The sequence below is a fragment of the Heptranchias perlo genome, chromosome 3 (genome assembly GCF_035084215.1).
Source record: "Heptranchias perlo isolate sHepPer1 chromosome 3, sHepPer1.hap1, whole genome shotgun sequence".
Lineage (NCBI taxonomy): Eukaryota > Metazoa > Chordata > Chondrichthyes > Hexanchiformes > Hexanchidae > Heptranchias > Heptranchias perlo.
Window position 1 is genome coordinate 55369519 of NC_090327.1, and position 23952 is coordinate 55393470.

The window sequence follows — 23952 nt, forward strand, 5'->3', positions numbered from 1 at the left end:
TGCTTCCACATCCCATGATGCTCTCCACCTTCACTCATTCCCTCCCACCAATGGCCACTCCCTTCTACCACCTCCTGCTCTAAGTGCTGAACTTACTCCCCATTTCCACACACTCCTGCAGTCTTTTTTGGTGTCGGTTCAGAGATAAGTGTTGGCCAGGACACTGAGAAATTGCCTGCTTTTTCACATCCACTTTAGATAGCAGGCAGGACTTTGGTTTAACGTCTCATCCGAAAGACAGCATCTTAGCAGTGCAGCATTCTCCCAGTACTGCATTGAAATGTCTGCACAGATTATGTGCTCCAGTCTCTGGAGTGGGGCTTGATCCCACCACTTCTGACTCTGAAGCAAGAGTGCGACCACTAAGCCAAGGCTGACACCTGACACACAATTTAAAAAAATATCCTTTCTTCAATTTCCACATACCACAAAATGGTACTTGTTCCATGGGGAAATGCCTCCACTGACACTATTCCAGCAAAAAAGTATCTAAGTGTCTAGAAAGATTCTCAACCATTCTGTACACAGTCTCACTTTGAGACATGTTTTCTTCCTCCAATCATGGACATGAGATGGTTTCCTTCCATTTTTCTAGTTCATGGTATTGTTTTCAGCTTCCCTTTCTAATCCTAGAAATTGAGAGTGGGGTTGGGGCAGTTTTGCACAATTTTCTTCAAGTTTTAATGTAATTGAGTTTTAAGAATAAGTTTTGAACAACGTTTTAGCTCATTGACTGATCTTTTATTCAATCAATGCCTACCTGACTTCTGCTGTGAAATTGTCCCTAGATTGACCTGCAGCTGCAGTTAGATATTGTTTTCTGCTTCAAAATTTGGTATGTGTCACAGAAATCTTTCCAACTATAGATATCCATGGACCTGCCTTCATTGGCACACAATGTTTTGACTGGTGAAACCTGTTCCAGACCGCTCAATGCAAATGTCTGAATTGCTTGATAATGATCTTGGATTCCAGGAATGTCCATCCTGGAAACTTTGGCAACCAGGACACAAAAACAATCCTCTACCATTCCCCAGGAGCTAGAGAATTGAGTAGGGTAAGGGGAAAAAAAATGAAGCATAGTCCCATTAAGGATGCATTAGTTGAGTTATTTTCCATATTGGCTTTCACAGCTGCAGAAATGGTTGACGGCAAGTCATCAGACCTTAGAAAGCCTCATCTACCTACATTGGTCAGTAATTGTTTTCAACCTTGTGGTTTAACTGATGTTGACACCAGGAAAAAAACCATGGATTACCTCCCAAATCCGTGCCCGTCTTTCCCCCAACTGCTTGTTTCAATCCCTCCAATCGGGTTTCCCCCCATCCCCCCGCCACAGTACTGAAACGGCTCTTATCAAAGTCACCAATGACACCCTATGTGACTGTGACCATGGTAAATTATCCCTTCTCATACTTCTCTACCTGTTTGCAGCCTTTGATATGGTTGCCCATACCATCCTCCTTCAATGCCTCTCCCTCGTTGTCTAGCTGTCCTGAATGCCTTTCCATTCAACACCCCCTTCTGGCCCAAGCATGGCCCTATTTCCACATTGCTACCATCTTTTCTCGCTTTCACCCTAAACATCTGTCATCCAACAATTTGCTACCTCCCACATCAAATGGCCATAACTTCCTGCACACTCCTACCGCCTTCTGCTTCTCCTGCCATGAATGCCCTTGCCTCCCAACCACAGTACTCCCAAGCTCCAACACCACCCTCAATATTATTAAACCTGACATTACCATCCCATTCTATCAAACCTAGCCCCACTGCCCCAGAATATCTAAACTGAAGAGTCCCCCACTATTGGCCAACCTCATGAGCCCTCCCTACCCCACTCCCTACTGTTAGTGTACACTTCTTACTTACCTAATCTATGAAAATCTCATAATCATCTCCCAAACGTTCCCATGTTAGAAAACAGCATATCATTTTGCCCACCATGAGCAATTGTATGGGAAATCTGAAGGTAAGATAGAGTCTAGGGTCTACCAGTTTGTCATAGTTCCTGTCACAGTTTCATCACACCTGGTTGTAATGTGTGAATATTACTTAAGGCCTGAATGTTACTTTTAACTGTAAGGCATGTATACTTATTGTTAGGTTTACCTTTCAGTCCTCCTAATGCTAGGTGGAAAAAGAACCAGAGGGTAGATGAGAATTTTTTTTAAGCAGCGCAATGATCTGGAAACCACTGCCTGAAAGTGTGGATGAAGCAGATTCAATAGTAACTTTCAAAAGGAAATTGGCTATATACTTGAAAAGGGAAAGTTTTGCAGGGCTATGGGGAAAGAGCAAGGAAGTGGGACTAATTGGATAGCTTTTTCAAAGAGCTGGCACAGGCACGATGGGTTGAATGGCTTTCTGTGCTGTACAATTCCATACTATTTCTTCATACCGCTCCATCTCTAAGGTGAATTTATTTAGCTGGCACTGCAGGTAGGTTTCAATATATTTAAAATTAATCTTTACATTTATGTACATCTAAGGCCCCATAGGGCCTCATTTAAGGCTTTGGGCTGTTCCCGTCCCTGCCCACTTTACCTTTTAGCCTATGCATCCTCCCAAACTTTGGAAATCCCTGCCATTAACGTTCTGGGTGCCTTTTTCCATGCTCCCCTTCAAGGATGCTCGTCTGCCTATCCGCCCAGGCTGTTGCATATGTTCCCTTTTGCCGCTGGTGTTTGGCCTCCTGGCTTGCCGTCCCTGAGCTGCCCCTTTGAGCTACGTTTGCACACATCCTCCTTCTTGGGTTTTCAAACACTAATTTGGGAACTAGCAATTTGTTCTTCAAAGTGAGTAAAGTGCTATTTCCATTTGTAGTGCTACAACAACATCTTGCAGTTATGTAACGCCTTTAAGGTAGAAAAATATTCCAAAGTGCTTCACCGAAGCATAATAAAAGCAATGAATGCCAAACCAAAGAAGGAGATATTGGGAGGGGTGATCAAAAGGTTGTTCAAAGAGTTGGATTTTTAAGAAGGAGAAAGAAGTGGAGGAGTTTGTTTGTCTCTAGAATTTCCCATACTGCAAACACTTAAGCCTTTTAGCTCGCCCAGAATACCTGCCCTGTGTCCAGGGTGGCCCATAGTTTTCATACCACTTACATGGATGGATACTTCGGAGTGCATTATTGCTCTTTGATCAAAAAATTATCTAATACTTTGTGTATTTTTGTTGAGGTCGAAACAAAAATGATACGTGACTGTCCTTGCTTCTGACCTATCTCTGGTGCGGAATAATAACAGCATCTGAAATTTTTGAGTTCTAAATAGTGGAAGGACAAAAATGTAATGCTAACGGCTTTGACTATAATTGGAATCAATAATTTTTAAAATTTGTTATGGGGATGAGAATATGTTGCACTGTATTATTTAGCATGATAGAAGGTGGTTGCAGCCTGATTGTTTAACTTAATGATGTAATTGGATATGACATAAAGGTTGATTTAAAGTCTGTGCGGAGACTCAGAAGATTGCACTTAATCTGGCGAGAGTGTGCTAAATTTGTCGACTGCTGCATGACACTAAAGCAAAACTGCACGTCAAGTCTGGATATCTTGCTGTTTTCTTACTGTGAAGTCTCTGGAGACATGCTTTCCTGCTACTTTGTTCTCAACAACTAATTTTACCAGTCCTTTTCAAGTTTGATCTTTTATCCAATAAAAAAACATCACTACATAACGTAATTCATGGTAGAGAAGTTAAAAATAATCTGGTGAAGACAAAAGCAGTCTTTTGAGGTTAGGTTTTTAATAAAATATATTGTCTGTGTATGTATTTAGAAGTCTCGAATATGGCATGTACTTGTCCTCAAACCTTACTTTCTGTTGTCCGTAAAGCGTTAGCAAAATTCATACTAACGCTTTACGGTAAGCATTTACAATCTAATTTCTAATGTAAACATTTATAATTGGATTTCCAACCCAAACATTTATAATTAGATTTCCATAGCGCCTCCACTGGTGGGAAGTTTGCAACTACATCGCTACAGGCAAGTGGCCCACTTCTTTGTCATTTTGTTGTTTTTCCTCCATTTCTTTTTAAATGGTAAGTAAAAACCTCTATTAAATTCCAAATAAAATAGTAAATTTTGTAAGTTCTTTTTGCTGCTTTCCCACTTTCTCTGACGGGCAGCTTTTTCTTCTGCTGTCGAGTTTTATACTGACTTCTCACTTTCGCTCCAGCTGCTGTTGCACCTGTCCTAGCCGACTCCGTTTCACTACAAGCCCCTCTCTTTCTTCCATTCCTCCTCCTCCGGTCCATTTCACTACAAGCCCCTCTCTTTCTTCCATTCCTCCTCCTTCTCATCCTTCTACTTCTTCTCCTCCTCCTCCAGCCGGCCGCCTACTTCTCCCTCCTCCACCTCCACCTCCACCTCCAGCCGGCCGCCTACTACTTCTCTTCCTCTTCCTCTTCCTCCTCTTCCCCCTCCTCCTCCTCCGGCCGGCCGCAAGGCCAGCATTTATTGCCCATCCCTAGTTTTTTACAACTGAATAGCTTCCTCGGCTAATTCAGGGTACAGTTGGGTGAATGAATTTTCTGCACCTCCCAGGATTACTTCTCCGTTGGGCAATTGGGTTATCTTTTCTCTGAGGATGTTAGAGGGGATTTGAGCCCTATTTCTGCTCAGTGCTAGGCGGCTGCAGTTTCTGTTTAACTGGGGTAGGGAGAGGGGACCCATAATTTCTGCTGTGTTGTGCAAGGCAGGGAGGCTGACCGTTTCTACTTTGTGTTGGGGGAGGATTGGGCCTGATGCTTTGAGGGCTCAGAATTCATTGCATTTCTCAACGTTCACCTTTTGCTTAAGCACAAAAGCCGCTTGGCGACTGTTTTGGTTTGCACATGTACATTCTTCCGCTTCTGATTCTGACTGCTTTTCCTTCCTTGCTCCATGTTTCACTGTGAGCCACAGTCGTACCTTTGGTATGCAGTATTACAGTTTTCACTAATTGTCGTCTGTGTAGCTGCCTGTACAAAATCCATGGAGGTGGACGTGCAAACATGCATTTATTTTGGCAACTTTCATTTTTGATCTGTTCAATTCAGACTGCATAAGTTGTATTCTGGTACTGTTCAATTTACTGCCTGCTGGGACACTGCACTGCAATCATGATATTTTCAGAAAGGAGTACATAAGGATTATTAAGGGATCAGTTTGGGGCTGTCCTGTAACATTGTGTTGCCCCATTCTTCTCGATTAGACACGTAACGTTACATTAACAGCGCCACTCATGGCGCTGTTATAATAATGTAATAACTTTGGAATTCTGAGGCCACTTACCATTTTTAATATGTAATAGATATACAATTGCCCATCTATGTCGATATGCTCTGATTCCTTTATACATCTTGCCAATCACCATATGGTGATTGATAAGTTCAAACCATCCTTAATAGCTGCAGTGAGCTCATAAAACACATCTATTATGAAACGTATTTTTACTTTCTAAGTAAAACAACAATAACTGCAGGAAATTCGACGTGTGAGGAGTGTTCAGCTTATTTAAATAAAGTTGAGAATTCGAGTGCTCTTTTAATTGATCCATTGGCCTAAAAGTGAAAACCACAAAAATAGATTAATTGCACATATTGTTGATATTCTTGGAAAATTGGTCAGTTGCTGAATTTAAGAACAACTGGTGTCTCAGTGATTTTATAACCTATAGGCAATTATGCAATTAGTTGTTTGTAGGATTCTTCTGTGTTTTTACCCAAATAAGAACAGTGACTCATAAATAATTCATTGGATGCGAAGTGCTTTGGACTTGATTAGGTGTTATACAAATAAAAGTTGATGCTTTTTCTGGACATGTGGATTTATGGAAGTAAGAATTTACCAGGTTGGGAAAATCAAATATTTTTCCTCCAGGGTACCTGGAGGTAATATGAATTTTTCTGCTACTCTAGAAATTGTAGTTTCCCTGTATGGATGGAAACCTTTATGGTATCATGTCAATATCAGAGGAATATAATAATTTGTTTTACTTGCGCCTCCTGATGCTGAGTGTGTCCAAGACTTAAATTCAGTAGTGTACGTATTCTGATTTTTAACAGCTATGTGTGACTGATATGTTGTATTGTGTTCTTGGATTAGATTCAAATTTTGGCAGAGGAAGTATCTGATGCAAATAAAGTGGCTTGTTGCACCATCTAGTCCAAATGTATGCTTCAGCATGATTAGCAAATATTCATTTGAATTTTGGACTCTTTCATCTGGGATTATGATTTTTGATCTGAATCCAAATCTCCAATTCATATTCACTTTCTGAAGTTCCTGTTTTTTTTCAGGTAACGAATCTGAGCTGAAATCTGTGTTAATGTTGAAGTGAATTTGTTTAAAATGTGGAAATTTAGATTAGTTTGAGACCAGAACAGCACATACCTCTCACCACAGTTATCAGTTGGACTTTGTGAGGTAATACAATATATTGATGGTTCACAAATGAAGTTCTGTTGTCTTCCACAGAAAAACTGTATGGTGACTTTCTGAGCTGGAACTTGGAAGAATTGCTGTCACAATTTCCACTTGAATCTGGGAAGGTTGCTGTTTTCACTGTGAACATCCAAGTGAAATTGGATTTTTCCTGTCAAGAAAACCTACTCCAGGACTTGAATGATGGTAAGTCGTCTGTTAAGTAAAGGTATGATGAATCCAAAATTGGTTGAAGTTGTGATGTTGTTGTTAAAAAGTGACTGAAAAATAAATTGAAATTTGGAAGAAGAAGGGATTTGCAATTCAACTCATGAGCTACTGAAGGATCATATGGTGTAATCTGCACTGCATTTTCTGGTTCTAGGAAAGTGCCAGAAATTGTTGTTTATTGCAGCTGTGCACAGTGGAGGGAGGATGTAAGGATCGCCCATTTGCAATTTATAAGGAATGTTAGAGGGAAGTTGATTTCAGTCTAACTTGGTCATTGTTATAAATTACTACCATCTGCAGCTGCAACCAGAGCTTCAGTTTAAAAGCTGCATTATGTGCTGCATTTAAACTTACTTGGAACTTGACACTGAAGTACTGCATTTAGCTTCTCAGTAAAGTTTCCATAACTGTCACTGATATTGCACCGCTTTCTTATAATCTAACAAATGTGATTTTTTTCCTCAAACGGAAAAACTATCCTCCCAGCATGGAAATGTGGGACATTGATCATGAAAGCTTTTCATCTTTACAGTTGCCATGCAAGCCACATGTTTCACATGATCTCCCTTATTGTGTGCTACTTATAAGCTGTCTTCAGGATTTGCACTTGAGTTCTTTTTCTTCTGTCATTGGCAACAGTTCTGTTCTTGATTATTAAAGCCACTGCCAAGAAGCTTGGTTTTCTCAATGAGCCAAACAGCTTTTCCCCCCTCCTAACAACTCAGTTCACGACAAAGCTTGCATCGATCGTGGACTTGAATATTTTTCCCACTTGTGGGAAGCATCTCTTATAAACCTGGGTAGGATACAAGAAAAACATGTCATTTGATAGAGGATCCTTCTGTAACTCCACTCTGATCCCATTCCAATCTTCTTTCTCTATTTTATCAATATTGTTTGTCCTTCAGATGAGCCATTAAACAAAGTTCCTATATGCTGTTTCAGCTGGGTCAGTTGTGGCTAACATTCCTCCCTCAATAAATAGTTTTTTAAAAAAAATTGCTGAACTGGTTATTTATCTCATTGCCTATGGTGTACTGCACTTGGCCCTTCTTGGAAGCGACTCACATCAAAAGAACAATTGCTGAACAAAAGAATAATTGCTGAAAGGATTGAAGACAGCAAGCAGGTAAGTGGTTCACTGAAGTTTGTACAGCATTCATAGAATAATAGAACGTTACAGCACAGAAGGAGGCCATTTAGCCCATCGTGTACGTGCCGAAAGAGCTATCCAGCATAATCCCACTTTCCAGCACTTGTAGGTTATGGCACTTCAAGTACACATCCAAGTACTTGTTAATTGAGTTTAAGGTTTCTGCCTCGAACACCCTTTCAGGCAGTGAGTTCCAGACCCCTACCACCCTCTGGGTGAAAACATTTCTCCTCAGCTCCCTTCTAATCCTTCTACCAATTACTTCAAATCTATGCCCCCGGTCACTGATCCCTCTACTAAGAGGAATAGGTCCTCTCTATCCACTCTATCTAGTCCTGTCATAATTTTATGTACCTCAATTTAATCTCCCCTCAGCATCCTTTGTTCCAAAGAAAACAACCCCAGCCTATCCAATCTTTTCTCATAACTAAAATTCTCCAGACCTGGCAACGTCCTCGTAAATCTTCCCTGTACCCCCTCTCGTGCAATCACATCTTTCCTGTAATGTGGTGACCAGAACTCTGTGCAGTACTCAAGCTGCGGCCTAACCAATATTATACAGTTCTAGCACAACCTCCCTGCTCTTATATTCTATGCCTCGGCGAATAAAGGAAAGTATCCCACATGCCTTTTTAACCACCTTATCTACCTGTCCTGCTACTTTCAGGGATCTGTGGACATGCATTCAGAGGTCCCTTTGTTTCTCTACACCTCTCAGTATCCTCCCATTTATTGTGTACTCCCTTGCCTTGTTTGCCCTCCCCAAATGCATGACCTCACACTTGGCTGGATTGAATTCCATTTGCCACTTTTCTGCCCACCTGACCAGTCCATTGATATCTTCCTGCAGTCTACAGCTTTCCTCCTCACTATCAACCTCATGGTCAATTTTTGTATCATCTGCAAACTTCTTGATCAAGCCCCCCATATTCAAGTCCAAATCATTAATATATACCACAAAAAGCAAGGGACCTAATATTGAACCTTGTTGGGACCCCACTGGAAACAGCTTTCCAGTCGCAAAAACACCCATCAATCATTACCCTTTGCTTCCTGCCACTGGCCAATTTTGGATCCAACTCGCCACTTTCCCTTGAATCCCATGGGCTTTTACTTTTAAACAGAAAGCATTATTTCTGTTCTTTTGGTTGCCAATAATTAGCCCTTGCTGAATTTGTTCTGGATGCACAAACTGATGCAGAACTTGGCTTAGCATTTGTCTTTTATGGAGATTCTTGGGAGCTTACCTTACTAACATTTCATTCCCTATCTGATTTGGAAGTAGCAGATTATTGCCGTACTAGACTGGAACTTGAGGTGTCTGTGGTTGGAGGAATCGAGAATTTTATCACTTTATGGCTAGAATAGTTTTTCATCAAAATTAGTCAAGTAACACCCATAGGAACAGAAACAGGAGTAGGCCATTCAGCCTGTCGTGCCTGCTCCGCCATTTGATAAAATCATGGCTGATCCAAGTTTGGAGTTTCAAGTAACAGGATTTAAAAAAAAAATCCTGTGACAAGGGAAGATAGATCTTGCACAAGTCAGTTTCTGGGAAGGATCCATGAAATTCTGTTTTGACGTTGAAGATGGGAAAAGGCATTGGCCAGACGTTGAGGTGAAACTGAGCAGGATTGAACTGACTGAAGAAGGCCAGTGATAAATTGGGACTGAAAATAACATCATTAAATCAGCATGGGAAGAGGACTTCATAAAACTTTTCAATAGAGTAAAAAAAATGGGGGTGGGAAGAATTACAGAATGACAGTAGAAGGAAGTATATATTGTAAAACAGAACTAAAATGATTGCACGTCACTTCTCAATAAACCTGCAGTAATTGCATCACAATTGGTAATGTTCTTCTGCTCACAGTTGTGCTTCAACGATTTGGAGTGCACCACAATTCTATGTCTGGAATGACAGCTGCTAGCAGCAAAAGGATTGATCCAGATACAGAAAAATCTCTTTTTTAATGCAATTGAAAGTCTGACTGTGTTGCAGATAATTTCTGGGGCTTTATTTCAAGGATGTAGTGTATCTTGGATTTCAGGCACCCCCTCCCCCTCACCCCACCACAAGCTTCACTTTAATGATTAAAGATGTCATACAAATCACTTGCTTAGTTCACTACATGTTAATCTCTTGCAGGCATCCACTGATCTGTAATAGATGTTGTTATAGTGATTGGAATTTTTATTTCAAAAGAAAGACGGTTAGTCGGAACCTATAAAGATAGTTTCTGAATATAGTTCATCCTCTATAGACAAATGAAAAGGCTATCATGAGAATCACATCGCTTTTAAAACTTATTATTGACATTTATAGCCATGCAAGGCATAAAGCATCTGTTGCTCTTCATTCATAAATTTGTTCTTTTGTCCCAACTGCAACAAAGAGAATAAATTATTCTGGTGAGCCAGTTATATTCTAGGTAGTTTCTATTGTTTTTATATATTTACATATGGGGGTAGATTTTCAACTTTTTGTTTGGCCATGGCATTGGCGTTGTGGATTGGCAGCCTGTTATTAATTTCAATGGAAACAAAAATCGTGTGGTTTCTATAATGGGCACCCAATTTGCAACGCCAGATTTGCACCCGAGCGACAAGTTGAAAATCTACCTGTGTTTTAAGGTCCATTCATAACTAGTCACTGCTTATCACATCAGTCCAAGAAACATTCTCTCTTTTGCATTTTTACAGTCAATGGAGAGAAAGAAGCACAATCTATCACGAAATATAACTGGATCTTGGGCTACTTCACAGTTAAAACTGATACAAAGAGGAACAGCAACCTCTACAAATCTTGCAGAGAGAAAAAGGAAGGAGTCCATTGGGAGGAATACAAGAAAATGCAGAAATTAGTTCAAAGGGTGGTTAGAGGGGCAAAAAGAGACCGAGAAACAAGCAGAGCAGCAGAGGTAATAGGATAGTCAGAGAACAAGGGTGATGGAAGCAGATTCAGTGGCGACTTTCAAAGGTGAATAGGATGTTTACTTGAAAAGGAAAAATTTGCAGGGGTGTGGAACTAATTGGGTAGCTCTTTCAAAGAACTGGCACAGGCATGATGGACTGAACGGCCTTCTGTGCTGTAAGATTCTATGATTTCCATGAATTAAGATTAAAAAGTCTAATCACTCAAGTAAAGAAAAAAGACCAAGTGAAGATGTTTTATATGTAGAAGATAAAGCAGCCAAAGAATGGGACAGACAACAAAGAGAGATATTATCTGTCATCCTTACTGATTCATTTATTCTCCATATGCAAATAAATAATACATAGTAGTACGATCGTAAAGGTGGGTAATTTTGGGACTTAATTCTGAAGTCAGTTTGGAGCACTAATGTGCTCATCAACTTCAGCAAGTAACTCAACACAGTAATACTTTGTAAATGCATCCAAAATGCTTCATGTCACTGCCATGGAAATCATTGAGAATTTGGTTATGTTTCGGTCTATGGTATGAACAGAATACTGTTCTGTCTTTTCTGGAGGGCTCAGCCAACTAAATAGTAAAATGAAGAAATGTATTTTACTATCATTGAGCCACTAGTCATTGAGTTTATCCATACAGACCAGGAAACAGCAGAAACTTTTGCTGTTGGTTTGTCGAAGTTGTAGATGAGTTGAGATTTTAACTTCAAATGTGTAATCACTATTTTCAGACATATTTGATTGCACATTTGTTTAATAGAGTTGGAGCTGAATGGACTTAAATGTAAACGTCTCTGTCTTTAGCTCACTTGGAAAAATATTGTGCAAAATAGTATTCAGTAAGTGGATTATTATTAGCTGGAGGACGAATGTTAGTTTTGTACGAGCTCCTTGCTCAAGACTTAAATTTTCCCCTGGGTTTTTATAGGTTGTCTTTCATGTGCACAGGAATTCCTATTGTAAAGTGCCGTCAAATAAGGCTCTGACTTCCAAATGATTCATTGCCCAGTTGTTATATTGATACAATTCTGTTGTCTTCTTTGGTGCTGTTCAAAATCATCATTATCTGAAGAAGAATTGTTGGCACCCCCGATGAGATAACGACACTAAATTACTCAACAGTATAAATGTGTCTGCATTCTTAAACAGCTCACTCCACCAGATGGTTTGTTCCACTGTTTATTTGTAATTAACCATTTCCTCCTGCATAATATCAATAGAGGCATGATAATATCACTATTTGTTAATTGATATATGGAATAACCCAGTCGGCACTGTTACAAGACAGTAATATGGAAGGAATTGAGATGAAATTGCAAACCATTAGGGTGGAAATCAAGTAATTTATCATTTTTCCTTTTAACCTTTTTAATGAATGTGTGTGGTGTTTTACAATATATGGTAACTTAAGTGCTTAGCGCACTTATCTGTTTATTGCATTTACTGTTTAACTATGTGTTTTTGACAGCGGGGGAGTTGTGGTAGACAGTGACAGATGTCCGTGATTGAATCACATGATTTGAAAAATGGGATTGGTGAGCTGTGATATTGAGATTTGTTTAACTGAAGAATGCAAAGAAATAATTGATGGTGGAAGTGGATTCTCAATTGAAATGAAAATACATCTTAACATCAAATACAGAGCTAGCAAAAATGGTTGCAAAACTTGAAAAAGCAAACATCATGTCCCACATAATGCAAGCAATGTTTAATAATGGGAAAGAATCAGGTTTTTTTTAGCATTGTCAGTTTTAGCCTGTTAATTTCTTAATGCTTTTCATTTTTATATATCTTGATCTTATTTGTTCAAGCTCAACATACAAATAGGAACTTCTGTCGTTCTAGTGGAGGACAAGAGCCACCTGTATACGTTTAAGAACTTTGTATCTGATGCAATAATGTTCATTAAGTGAACTGTCTTCACGTTGCCACATATGAGGTGTTAGTTTATTTTCCTCCTGTTGTGAAGGACAGTCAGTCTGCTATTTTCCACATTGGATGAGTTCTTTTGTGCAATGCAAAATGCACAGACTGATTTTACCATAGTGAGAAGTAACCCTGTGATTAGGAATAGGGAGCAGGTGAATATTAACAGCATTGGCCAAAAAACTACACTGGCGCATCATTTAGTCATAGATGTGATGCAAGTTGAGGCTAAGCCAGTGTTGTCATCGGTATTGTCCCCTGCCAATATGCCTGGTGCAGCTTGTCCAACGTTAAGCCTGAAAAACCTGTTGAAATCAACACTTTTTAAAAAAAAAACTGTTTGGAAACCTGTTAAAATCATCGGTTGGGTGTGTGGGCCGCCTTAGTATTACCTTTAAGGATCCAGCCTGGCAGATTGAACACCTGATGTGACGCGACTTCTTTTGAATAAGAGGAGGGTTTGGCCCCTGAATTAAGTGGCACAGAATAGAATTGAGCTATGAACCAGCAACTAGTTCCCTGCTCTTCTCTCCTCCTCTTCCACTCAACAGTGACCGACAACCACTGCCATCCTTCATGCTAGTGTAAAATTCATTATGGGACTACGTCCTATGATTTTTAAACAAATAGGATATATTCAGAATAATGAAGGAACTTTTGGAGGAGGTAGGTCTCTTCAGTTTAACCATACCTCCCTCTATTCTAAGGAATCTTTTTGAAGGAATCTATGGATAAGACTTTTTGAATAATGAAATGGAGAAGTTGCTTTGCACTGACAAAAGGTTAACTCTGTTTATTCCCATTATTTTATAGTCTTCAGTATAAGATATAAGGAAAGGACATACAAAAAGGGAAAAAATGGCACAGATCCTGGCGAATGGGAAAGATATAAAGATCAACAAAGGATCACAAAACAGATAGCAAGAGCTACAAAAAGAAAGTATGAAAAGAAACTTGCAAGGGATATCAAAACCAATACAAAGAACTTTTATAGTTACATTAGGTGGTCAGGAGCAGTGTTGGCCCCTTAAAAACTGAAAGTGGGGATATTGTCATTGACAATGGGGAAATGGCGGACATGTTGAACGGTTACTTTGCGTCAGTATTTACAGTAGAAAAAGAGGATAGCATGCCGGAAATCCCAATAAAGCTAATATTGAATCGGGGACAGGGACTCGATAAAATTAATATAAGTAAAGCAACAGTAATGAAGAAAATAATAGCACTAAAGAGTGACAAATCCCCAAGACCAGATAGTTTCCATCCCAGGGTTTTAAAGGAAGTAGGTGAGCACATTGCAGATGCCCTAACTATAATCTTTCAAAGTTCTCTAGATTCAGGAACTGTCCCTCTGGATTGGAAAACTGCACATGTCACTCCGCTTTTTAAGAAAGGAGAGGGGGAAACCAGGGAATTATAGACCAGTTAGCCTAACATCTGTTGTGGGGAAAATGCTGGAGTCTATAATTAAGGATAGGGTGACTGAACACCTAGAGAATTTTCAGTTAATCAGAGAGAGCCAGCATGGATTTGTGAAAGGTATGTCGTGCCTGACAAACCTGATTGAATTTTTTGAAGAGGTGACTAAAGTAGTGGACAGGGGAATGTCAATGGATGTTATTTATATGGACTTCCAGAAGGCATTTGATAAGGTCCCACATAAGAGACTGTTAGCTAAGATAGAAGCCCATGGAATCGAGGGAAAAGTACAGACTTTGTTAGGAAATTGGCTGAGCGAAAGGAGACAGAGAGTAGGGATAATGGGTAGGTACTCACATTGGCAGGATGTGACTAGTGGAGTCCCGCAGGATCTGTCTTGGGGCCTCAATTATTGACACTATTTATTAACGACTTAGATGAAGGCATAGAAAGTCTCATATCTAAGTTTGCCGATGACACAAAGATTGGTGGCATTGTAAGCAGTGGAGATGAAAACATAAAATTACAAAGCGATATTGATAGATTAGGTGAATGGGCAAAACTGTGGCAAATGGAATTCAATGTAGACAAATGTGAGGTGATCCACTTTGGATCAAAAAAGGATAGAACAGGGTACTTTCTAAATGGTAAATAGTTTAAAAACAGTGCATGTCCAAAGGGATTTAGGGGTTCAGGTACATAGATCATTGAAATGTCATGAACAGGTGCAGAAAATAATCAGTAAGGCTAATGGAATGCTGGCCTTTATATCTGGAGGACTAGAGTACAAGGGGGCCAGAAGTTATGCTGCAGCTATACAAAACCCTGGTTAGACCGCACCTGGAGTACTGTGAGCAGTTCTGGCCACCGCACCTTCGGAAGGATATATTGGCCTTGGAGGGAGTGCAGCGTAGGTTTACGAGAATGATACCCGGACTTCAAGGGTTAAGTTACGAGTAGAGATTACACAAATTGGGGTTGTATTCTCTGGAGTTTCGCAGGTTGAGGGGTGATCTGATCGAAGTTTATAAGATATTAAGGGGAACGGATAGGGTGGATAGAGAGAAACTATTTCCGCTGGTTGGGGATTCTTGGAGTAGGGGGCACAGTCTAAAAATTAGAGCCAGACCTTTCAGGAGTGAGATTAGAAAACATTTCTACACACAAAGGGTGGTAGAAGTTTGGAACTCTCTTCCGCAAACGGCAATTGATACTAGCTCAATTGCTAAATTTAAATGAGAGATAGATAGCTTTTTGGCAACCAAAGGTATTAAGGGATATGGGCCAAAGGCAGGCATATGGAGTTAGATCACAGATCAGCCATGATCTTATCAAATGGCGGAGCAGGCACGAGGGGCTGAATGGCCTACTCCTGTTCCGATGTTCCAAAAGCATCTGATTTTTGACTAATCTTGGACTTCAAAGTCCTGAACTGTTTCATCCCAAACGAAAAGATAATGGTCACTACTATCACATTATGCTGGTAACTAGTTCTCTGTGGTAAATCTCAGAGAAACTTGCTTCCATTTGGGGTTCAAGAAATAGCTCTGATTTATTGTAAGGTGTATTGTGTTCATGGCACTGTAATTCAGCTTGATGTTGGTATGTTGTGTGTTTACAAGGTGGTGGTACTTCTATGGAAGTAGGGGCTAACACATTTTCCATCCCTGTCTAAAAGACCAGCCTGTATGAATACCTTGATGGGCATCAGTCTAATTGACAGTTGGGGAATGACCCAGTTGCAAGCAGTTCTGAACCTATTTGTTAGAGCTCAAACCCAGACCACCCAGGGCATATTCTCATTCTCACTTGTCATTCACAGCAATCAGAGAGTCTTTGTTCTTCAATAATAAAAACAGAAAATGCTGGACATCCTCAGCAGGTCAGGCAGCATCTGTGGAGAGAGAAACAGAGTTAACGTTTCAGTTCGATGACTCTTCGTCAGAACTGATGAGTTCAATTCTGTTTCTGTGTCTATTTCAGATTTCCAGCATTTGCAGTATTTTGCTTTTGATATTTTTTAAGCAAGTATAGAGCAAGTGCACCTTCCCATACGAGCGCAGGAGATGCAACACCTGCCCTTTCACCTTCCTCCCTTTTCACCGTCCAGGGGCCCAAACACTCCTTACAGATGAAACAGCGATTTACTTGTATGTCTTTCAAATTAGTACACTATAATCGCCGCTCACGATGCAGTCTCCTCTATATTGGGGCGACCAAACGTCGATTGGATGATCGGTTTGCTGAACACGTCCGTTCAGCCCGCAAGCATGACCCCGAGCTTGTGGTCACTTGCCATTTGAATCCTCTGTCCCACTCCCACTCTGGCCTCCTACACTGTTCCAATGAAGCTCGACGAACTGCACCTCGTCTTTCAGTTCGGCACTTTACAACCTTCCAGACTCAACATTGATTTTAACAACTTAAGATCATAATCACTGCTCCCATTTTTTCGGACAGCAGATGCTGGTAATGATTCTGCTGTTGCCGTTTACAGCTCCCCATGACCCATTTTTTGTTTCTTTACTTGTCCCATTACCACCCCCTTTTGCCTTGCACATCATCCCTTTTGTTCTTTCCTTCCCTGGCTCTGTACGTGCATATAAACTGGTAAATCTCTAACTTCTTCCAGTTCTGACAAAAGGTCATCGACCTGAAACGTTACCTGTTTCTCTTTCCACAGATGCTGCCTGACCTGCTGAGTATTTCCAGCATTTTCTGTTTTTATTTCAGATTTCCAGCATCCGCAGTATTTTATTTTTGACTTTGTTTTTCAAGTTGGGTCCAGGTGCATCTTTACCTCCTTACCTTGCGCATGATTGCAGCAGCCATCATTATAGTACCCTATGCTAAACTGTTTTGAAGTTTTTGTAATTGAACCTTTATGTTCAGTGTTTTCCTGCACATTTTCCGTTCTGATGCTTTGAACGGTGAATTCAAGAAGCCAACTTTGTGCCTGGTTTGTACCTGCAGCCACCATCACTTGTGCTAATGACTTCCTTGAAGCATGGAACATCTGCCTAGAAAGCACATGGGCTCCAGGAGCATAGATTTCTGTGTATAGTTATTGGCATATAAATAGGTTTGAACCCTGAGTGGTTTGGCTCGCTGTAAATTTTTGCAACGGGTGAATGCTGTAAAGGTGTGGACCCACAGCATAATACAAAGTCTTGCCTCAGGCTGCAGTGTTGGACTTTTCTATCTTTCTCTATGATGTTCAAGTTTCACCTCTGAGATACACTTGCAATGAATTGTTAACCATCCTTGGTCTTCCCTGGTTCTTGAGTAGTTTTCTTCAGTTCTTGACCTTTAGCTAACACCTTGCACATCCTGATGTCAGTTACACTGTACTATCTCCAGTTGAAGAACTTGTGTAACTAAGTTAACTTATTTATTAACTAACACTATATTCTCTACATTGATCTAAACAAAAACTTTAAAAAATTTAAAGAAATCTTTCCAAAACTTTGTCTCAACTTTCCAAGACCGTGTAACATTCTGAAACTTTCCAGCAACTAATTTTTTGTTCATTGCACTTTTTAAAATTCACTGGACGTGGGTGACATTGGCAAAGCATTTTTGCATAAAATTACACAATGTACAGCACAGAAACAGGCCATTTGGCACGACAGATCCATGCCAGTGTTTATGCTCCACACGCGCCTCCTCCCACCTGTCTGCATCTAATACCATCAACATATCCTTCTATTCCTTTCTCCCTCGTGTTTATCCAGTTTCCCCGTAAATGCATCTATGCTTGACACCTCAACTACGCCTTGTGGTAGTGAGTTCCACATTCTAACCACTCTCTGGTTAAAGAAGTTTTGCCTGAATTCCTTATTGGATTTATTAGTGACTATCTTATATTTATGGCCTCTAGTTCCAATCTCCCCTACAAATGGAAAGACTTTCTCTGCATTTGCCCTATCAAACCTTTTCATAATCTTAAAGACCTCTATCAGGACACCCCTCAGCCTTCCCTTTTCCAGATAAGAGCCCCAACCTGTTCAATCTTTCCTGATAGGTATAACCTCAGTTCTGGTTTCATCTGAGTAAATCTTTTTTGCACCTTCTCCAGTGCCTCAATATCTTTTTTTTAATATAATATGGAGACCAGAACTGTTAACTGTACTCCAAATGTGGTCAAGCCAAGGTTCTATCACGTTTAACATAATTTCCCTGCTTTTCAATTCTATCCCTCTAGAAATGAACCCCAGTGCTTTGTTTGCCTTTTTTTAATGGCCTTATTAACCTGCGTCGCTACTTTTAGTGATTTGTGTATCTGTACTCCCAGATCCCTCTGCTGTACCCCATTTAGACACTTATTTTCCAAAGGGTCTGTGGCCTCCTTATTCTTCCGAACAAAATGTACCACATTACACTTATCTATATTGAAATTTATTTGCCACTTAAACGTCCATTCTGCAAATTTATTAATGTTGTCTTGTATTTTGTGGCAGAACTCCTCCTTATACTATACCCCCCCCAATTTGGTGACATCAGCAAATTTTGAAATTGTACTTCCGTTTCCCGAGTCCAAATTGTTTATGTAATTGGTGAACAACAGTGGTCCCAGCACGATCCTTGTGGAACACCACTTCCTACCTTTTGCCAGTCTGAGTAACTACCTTTAACCCCTGCACTCTGTTTTCTGTTTTATAGCCAGCTTGCTATCCATTCTGCTACTTGTCACCTGACTCCACATGCTCTGACCTTAGTCATGAGTCTATTATGCGATACCTTATCGAAGGCCTTTTGAAAACCCAAATATATTACATCTATTGCATTGCCCTTGTCTACCCTTTCTGTTACTTCTTCAAGGAATTCAATAAGGTTGGTCAAGCATGACCTTCCCTTTTGAAATCCGTGCTGACTATTCTTTATGTTTTTGATTTCTAGTTGTTTTTCTATTCCATCTTTGAGTAAGGATTCCATTATCTTTCCTACCATCAACGTTAAGCTAATTGGTTAAAGTTCGTTGGACTTGTTCTATCTCGCTTTTTAAATATAGAAATCACATTAGCTGTCTGCCAATCCTCTGGCACTATTCCCTTTTCTAAATTTTTATATATATACATAATAGCACCTCTGCTATCTCTTCCCTAACTTCTTTTAATATGGGCGGTTGCAACCCATCTCCTTACCTAAGGAAAGATATACTTACCTTAGAGGGGGTGCAACGAAGGTTCATTAGATTGATTACTGGGATGAGATGTTGTCCTATGAGGAGAGATTGAGTGGAACGGGCCTATATTCTCGAGTTCAGAAGAATGAGAGGTGATCTAATTGAAATGTATGAAATTCATAGAGGGCTCGACGGAGCAGATGCTGAGAGGTTGTTTCCCCTGGTTGGAGCGTCAAGAACTAGGGGCCATAGTCTCAAGATAAGCGGTCGGCCATTTAGGACTGAGGTGAGGAAAAATTTCTTCACTGAGTTGTGAATCTTTGGAATTCTCTACTCCAGAGAAGTGTGGATGCTTGGTCGTTGAGTATATACAAAGGAATCGAGGGATATGGGGATAGGGTGGGAAAGTGGAATTGAAGTAGATGATCAGCCATGATCTTATTGAATGGTGGAGCAGGCTTGAGGGGCCATATTGCCTACTCCTGCTTCTATATCTTATGTTTTTATCTGGACCAGGGGTTTTATCCTCTCTCAGTTTGACTAGTTTATCAATTATCTTCCCCCTTTCTATCTTAAATGTCTTTATAACTTTTTTGATCCCTTTTTCTAATATCATGCCCACCATGTTAGTCTCCCTGGTAAATACTGAGGCAAAGTAATTTTTAAATATTTTTGCCATTTTGCTGTCATTACCAGTGAATTTATTGTGAGGGCCGTTAAGGGATACAATCACGATTCTCATTTTTCTTTTGTTATTTATGTATGTGTAGAATACTTTATTTCTTTTTATATTTCTTGATAATTTAATATTGTAGTTTCTCTTTGCCTTCCTTATTGTTTCTTTAACTTCTTTCCGAACTTTTTCGTATTCCCTTTTGTCATCCTCCTTTTTTGTCTATGTACTTAGTGTATGCCTTTCTCTTTAGTTCAAATTTTGTCCTTATTTCTTTCTTCATCTGTGGTGTATCATTACTGGCTAGTTTGTTCTTACTTTCCAGTGGGATATGTTTCCCCTGGAGTCTCTTGATCATTGTTTTAAATGTTTCCCACTGCTGTTCTATTTCTTTGTCAGTAAATTTTTCCAGTTTATTTTCCCTCAGTTCCATTCTCATCCTCTTAAAATCAGCTTTTTTCCAATTTCTTACTTTGGACTTATTTAGTTGCCAGTCCTGTTCTTTATAGGAATATAGAAACAGGAGTAGGCCATTCAGCCCCTCGTGCCTGCTCCGCCATTTGATAAGATCATGGCTGATCTGTGATCTAACTCCATATACCTGCCTTTGGCCCATATCCCTTAATACCTTTGGTTGCCAAAAAGCTATCTATCTCGCATTTAAATTTAGCAATTGAGCTGGTATCAATTGCCGTTTGCGGAAGAGAGTTCCAAACTTCTACCACCCTTTGTGTGTAGAAATGTTTTCTAATCTCACTCCTGAAAGGTCTGGCTCTAATTTTTAGACTGTGCCCCCTACTCCAAGAATCCTCAACCAGCGGAAATAGTTTCTCTCTATCCACCCTATCCGTTCCCCTTAATATCTTATAAACTTCGATCAGATCACCCCTCAACCTGCGAAACTCCAGAGAATACAACCCCAATTTGTGTAATCTCTCCTCGTAACTTAACCCTTGAAGTCCGGGTATCATTCTAGTAAACCTACGCTGCACTCCCTCCAAGGCCAATATGTCCTTCCGAAGGTGCGGTGCCCAGAACTGCTCACAGTACTTCAGGTGCAGTCTAACCAGGGTTTTGTATAGCTGCAGCATAACTTCTGGCCCCCTTGTACTCTAGTCCTCCAGATATAAAGGCCAGCATTCCATTAGCCTTATTGATTATTTTCTGCACCTGTTCATGACATTTCAATGATCTATGTACCTGAACCCCAAAGTCCCTTTGGACATCCACTGTTTTTAACTTTTTACCATTTAGAAAGTACCCTGTTCTATCCTTTTTTGATCCAAAGTGGAAGACCTCACATTTGTCTACATTGAATTCCATTTGCCACAGTTTTGCCCTTTCACGTAATCTATCAATATCGCTTTGTAATTTTATGTTTTCATTTACACTGCTTACAATGCCACCAATCTGTGTCATCGGCAAACTTAGATACGAGACTTTCTATGCCTTCATCTAAGTCGTTAATAAATATTGTGAATAAATGAGGCCCCAAGACAGATCCCTGCGGGACTCCACTAGTCACATCCTGCCAATGTGAGTACCTTCCCATTATCCCTACTCTCTGTCACCTTTCGCTCAGCCAACTTCCTAACCAAGTCTGTACTTTTCCCTCGATTCCATGGGCTTCTATCTTAGCTAACAGTCTCTTATGTGGGACCTTATCAAATGCCTTCTAAAAGTCCATATAAATAACATCCATTGACATTCCCCTGACCACTACTTTAGTCACCTCTTCAAAAAATTCAATCAGGTTTGTCGGGCTCGACCTACCTTTCACAAATCCATGCTGGCTCTCTCTGATTAACTGAAAATTCTCGATAATTCCCTGGTTTCCCTCTCTCCTTTCTTAAAAAGCGGAGTGACATGTGCAATTTTCCAATCCAGAGGGACAATTCCTGAATCTGGAGAACTTTGAAAGATTATAGTTAGGGCATCTGCAAATTGCTCACCTACTTCCTTTAAAACCCTGGGATGGAAACTATCTGGTCTTGGGGATTTGTCACTCTTTAGTGCTATTATTTTCTTCATTACTGTTGCTTTGCTTATTAATTTTATCGAGTCCCTGTCCCCGATTCAATATTAGCTTTCTTGGGATTTCCGGCATGCTATCCTCTTTTTCTACTGTAAATACTGACGCAAAGTAACCGTTCAACATGTCCGCCATTTCCCCATTGTCAATGACAATATCCTCACTTTCAGTTTTTAAGGGGCCAACACTGCTCCTGACCACCTTTTTCCTAATGTAACTATAAAAGTTCTTCATATTGGTTTTGATATCCCCTGCAAGTTTCTTTTCATACTCTCTTTTTGTAACTCTTACTATCTGTTTTGTGACCCTTTGTTGATCTTTGTATCTTTCCCAGTCGCCAGGATCTGTGCCATTTTTTGCCTTTTTGTATGCCCTTTCCTTATGTCTTATACTGTCCCGTACCTCTTTAGTTGTCCATGGCTGTTTTTTTTTGGCAAGTAGAGTTCTTGCCCCTCAGGGGTATAAACCAATTCTGTATCACGTTAAATGTTTCTTTAAACATTTCCCATTGATCATCAGTGGTTTTACCCATTAACAGATTTGCCCAGTTTACTGTGGACAGTCTCTGTCTCATCCCATTGAAGTCAGCCTTACCCAAGTCTAGAATCTTAGCAGCTGACTCACTCTTTTTTCCCTTTCAAACACTACATTGAACTCGACCATGTTATGATCACTATTGGATCGATGTTCGCGTACAGTTAAGCCGTTAACTAAATCTGGTTCATTGCTCATTACTAAATCCAGTATGGCTTGCCCCCTTGTTGCCTCAAGGACATACTGCTGTGGAAAACTATCCCGAACACACTCAAGAAATTCACTACCTTTCTGACAGTTGCGAGTGTGCTTTTCCCAATCTATGTGAAGATTAAAGTCCCCCATTAAGACCACTATGCCTTTCTTACACGCTTGTCTAATCTCTGCATTTATACAATTTAGCACTTCAGAGCTGCTGCCAGGGGTCCTATACACAATTCCCATTATACTCTTAGATCCTTTCCTATTTCTCAATTCAACCCATAAGGTCTCTGTTGGCTGCTTACCTCTCGTTATATCCTCCTTTATCATTGAAGTGATTTCATCTCTAATCACTAAGGCTACTCCTCCCCCTCTTCCATTTTCCCTGTCTCTCCTGTAGACCTTATAACCCGGTATATTTAGTTCCCAATCCTGACCATCCTGCAGCCAAGTCTCAGTAATAGCTATCATGTCATACCCTCCAATTTGAATTTGAACCTGTAGTTCATTTAATTTATTCCGTATACTCTGTGCATTTATATATAGAACTCTTAGTTGGGCCACACACCCTAGCCTGACCTTCAGCTTTGATGCTGGGATAATCGCCTTACGCCTTCTAGTTTTCACTTTATCTGTAGTGTCTAAAGTACACTTTCTTTCTGCTGCTCTACGCTTTTCCCTTTCACTTGTTCTTGAACAACTGTTTGTACTATTTGTATTGTAAATTTCTCCTGGGTCTTCCCCTCTCTTGCTGCTCGCAACTTTACTCCCTTCTGACTCCCTGCTCAGGTTCCCATCCCCCTGCCACTCTAGTTTGAACTTTCCCCAACAGCACTAGCAAACACCCCCGCAAGGACATTGTAGCCATGTTTCAGTTGTTCCTACGACATCTGGTTCCTCGCTACGGATTAGTGCTTCCAGTTTCCCGATTTTATTTTGGATGTTGTGTACGTTGCTCTATTGGCAGTTTAATTCATCTATAATAGTTATTCCTTTCACTTCATTTTTAACAGTGCTTTTGTACTTCTGTTCTATAACTGTATTTGTTCCTTGGCCATTTATGTTGTCTTTATTCCTTACCCTGGTCTGACCTTTACACTCGTCTCCTATTTGTTTTATCTTTAGGCTTTTGTTATTGCTACCAGATACACCCCCCCCCTCCCCCAAACATCTTGCTAGTTTGAAGCCTTATCCACTGCCTTAATTATCCTTTCTCCGAGGACTCTGGTGCCACCCTGGTTCAGCTGGAGCCCGTCCAGCAGTATAGCTCCTTCCTATCCCAGTACTGATGCCAGTGTCCCATGAAA

The 23952-nt window shown here is 40.2% G+C and overlaps 1 protein-coding gene across 1 annotated transcript in view; it reads left to right on the forward strand.

Moving 5' to 3' along the window:
• The window catches only part of trappc9 (trafficking protein particle complex subunit 9), an 838299-nt gene that overhangs the window by 161154 nt on the left and 653193 nt on the right, over window positions 1–23952 (forward strand). The window contains exon 16 of the mRNA XM_067979750.1: window positions 6472–6624. Within this exon, the coding sequence (XP_067835851.1) occupies window positions 6472–6624 (153 nt within the window). The remainder of the gene's footprint in view (window positions 1–6471; window positions 6625–23952) is intronic.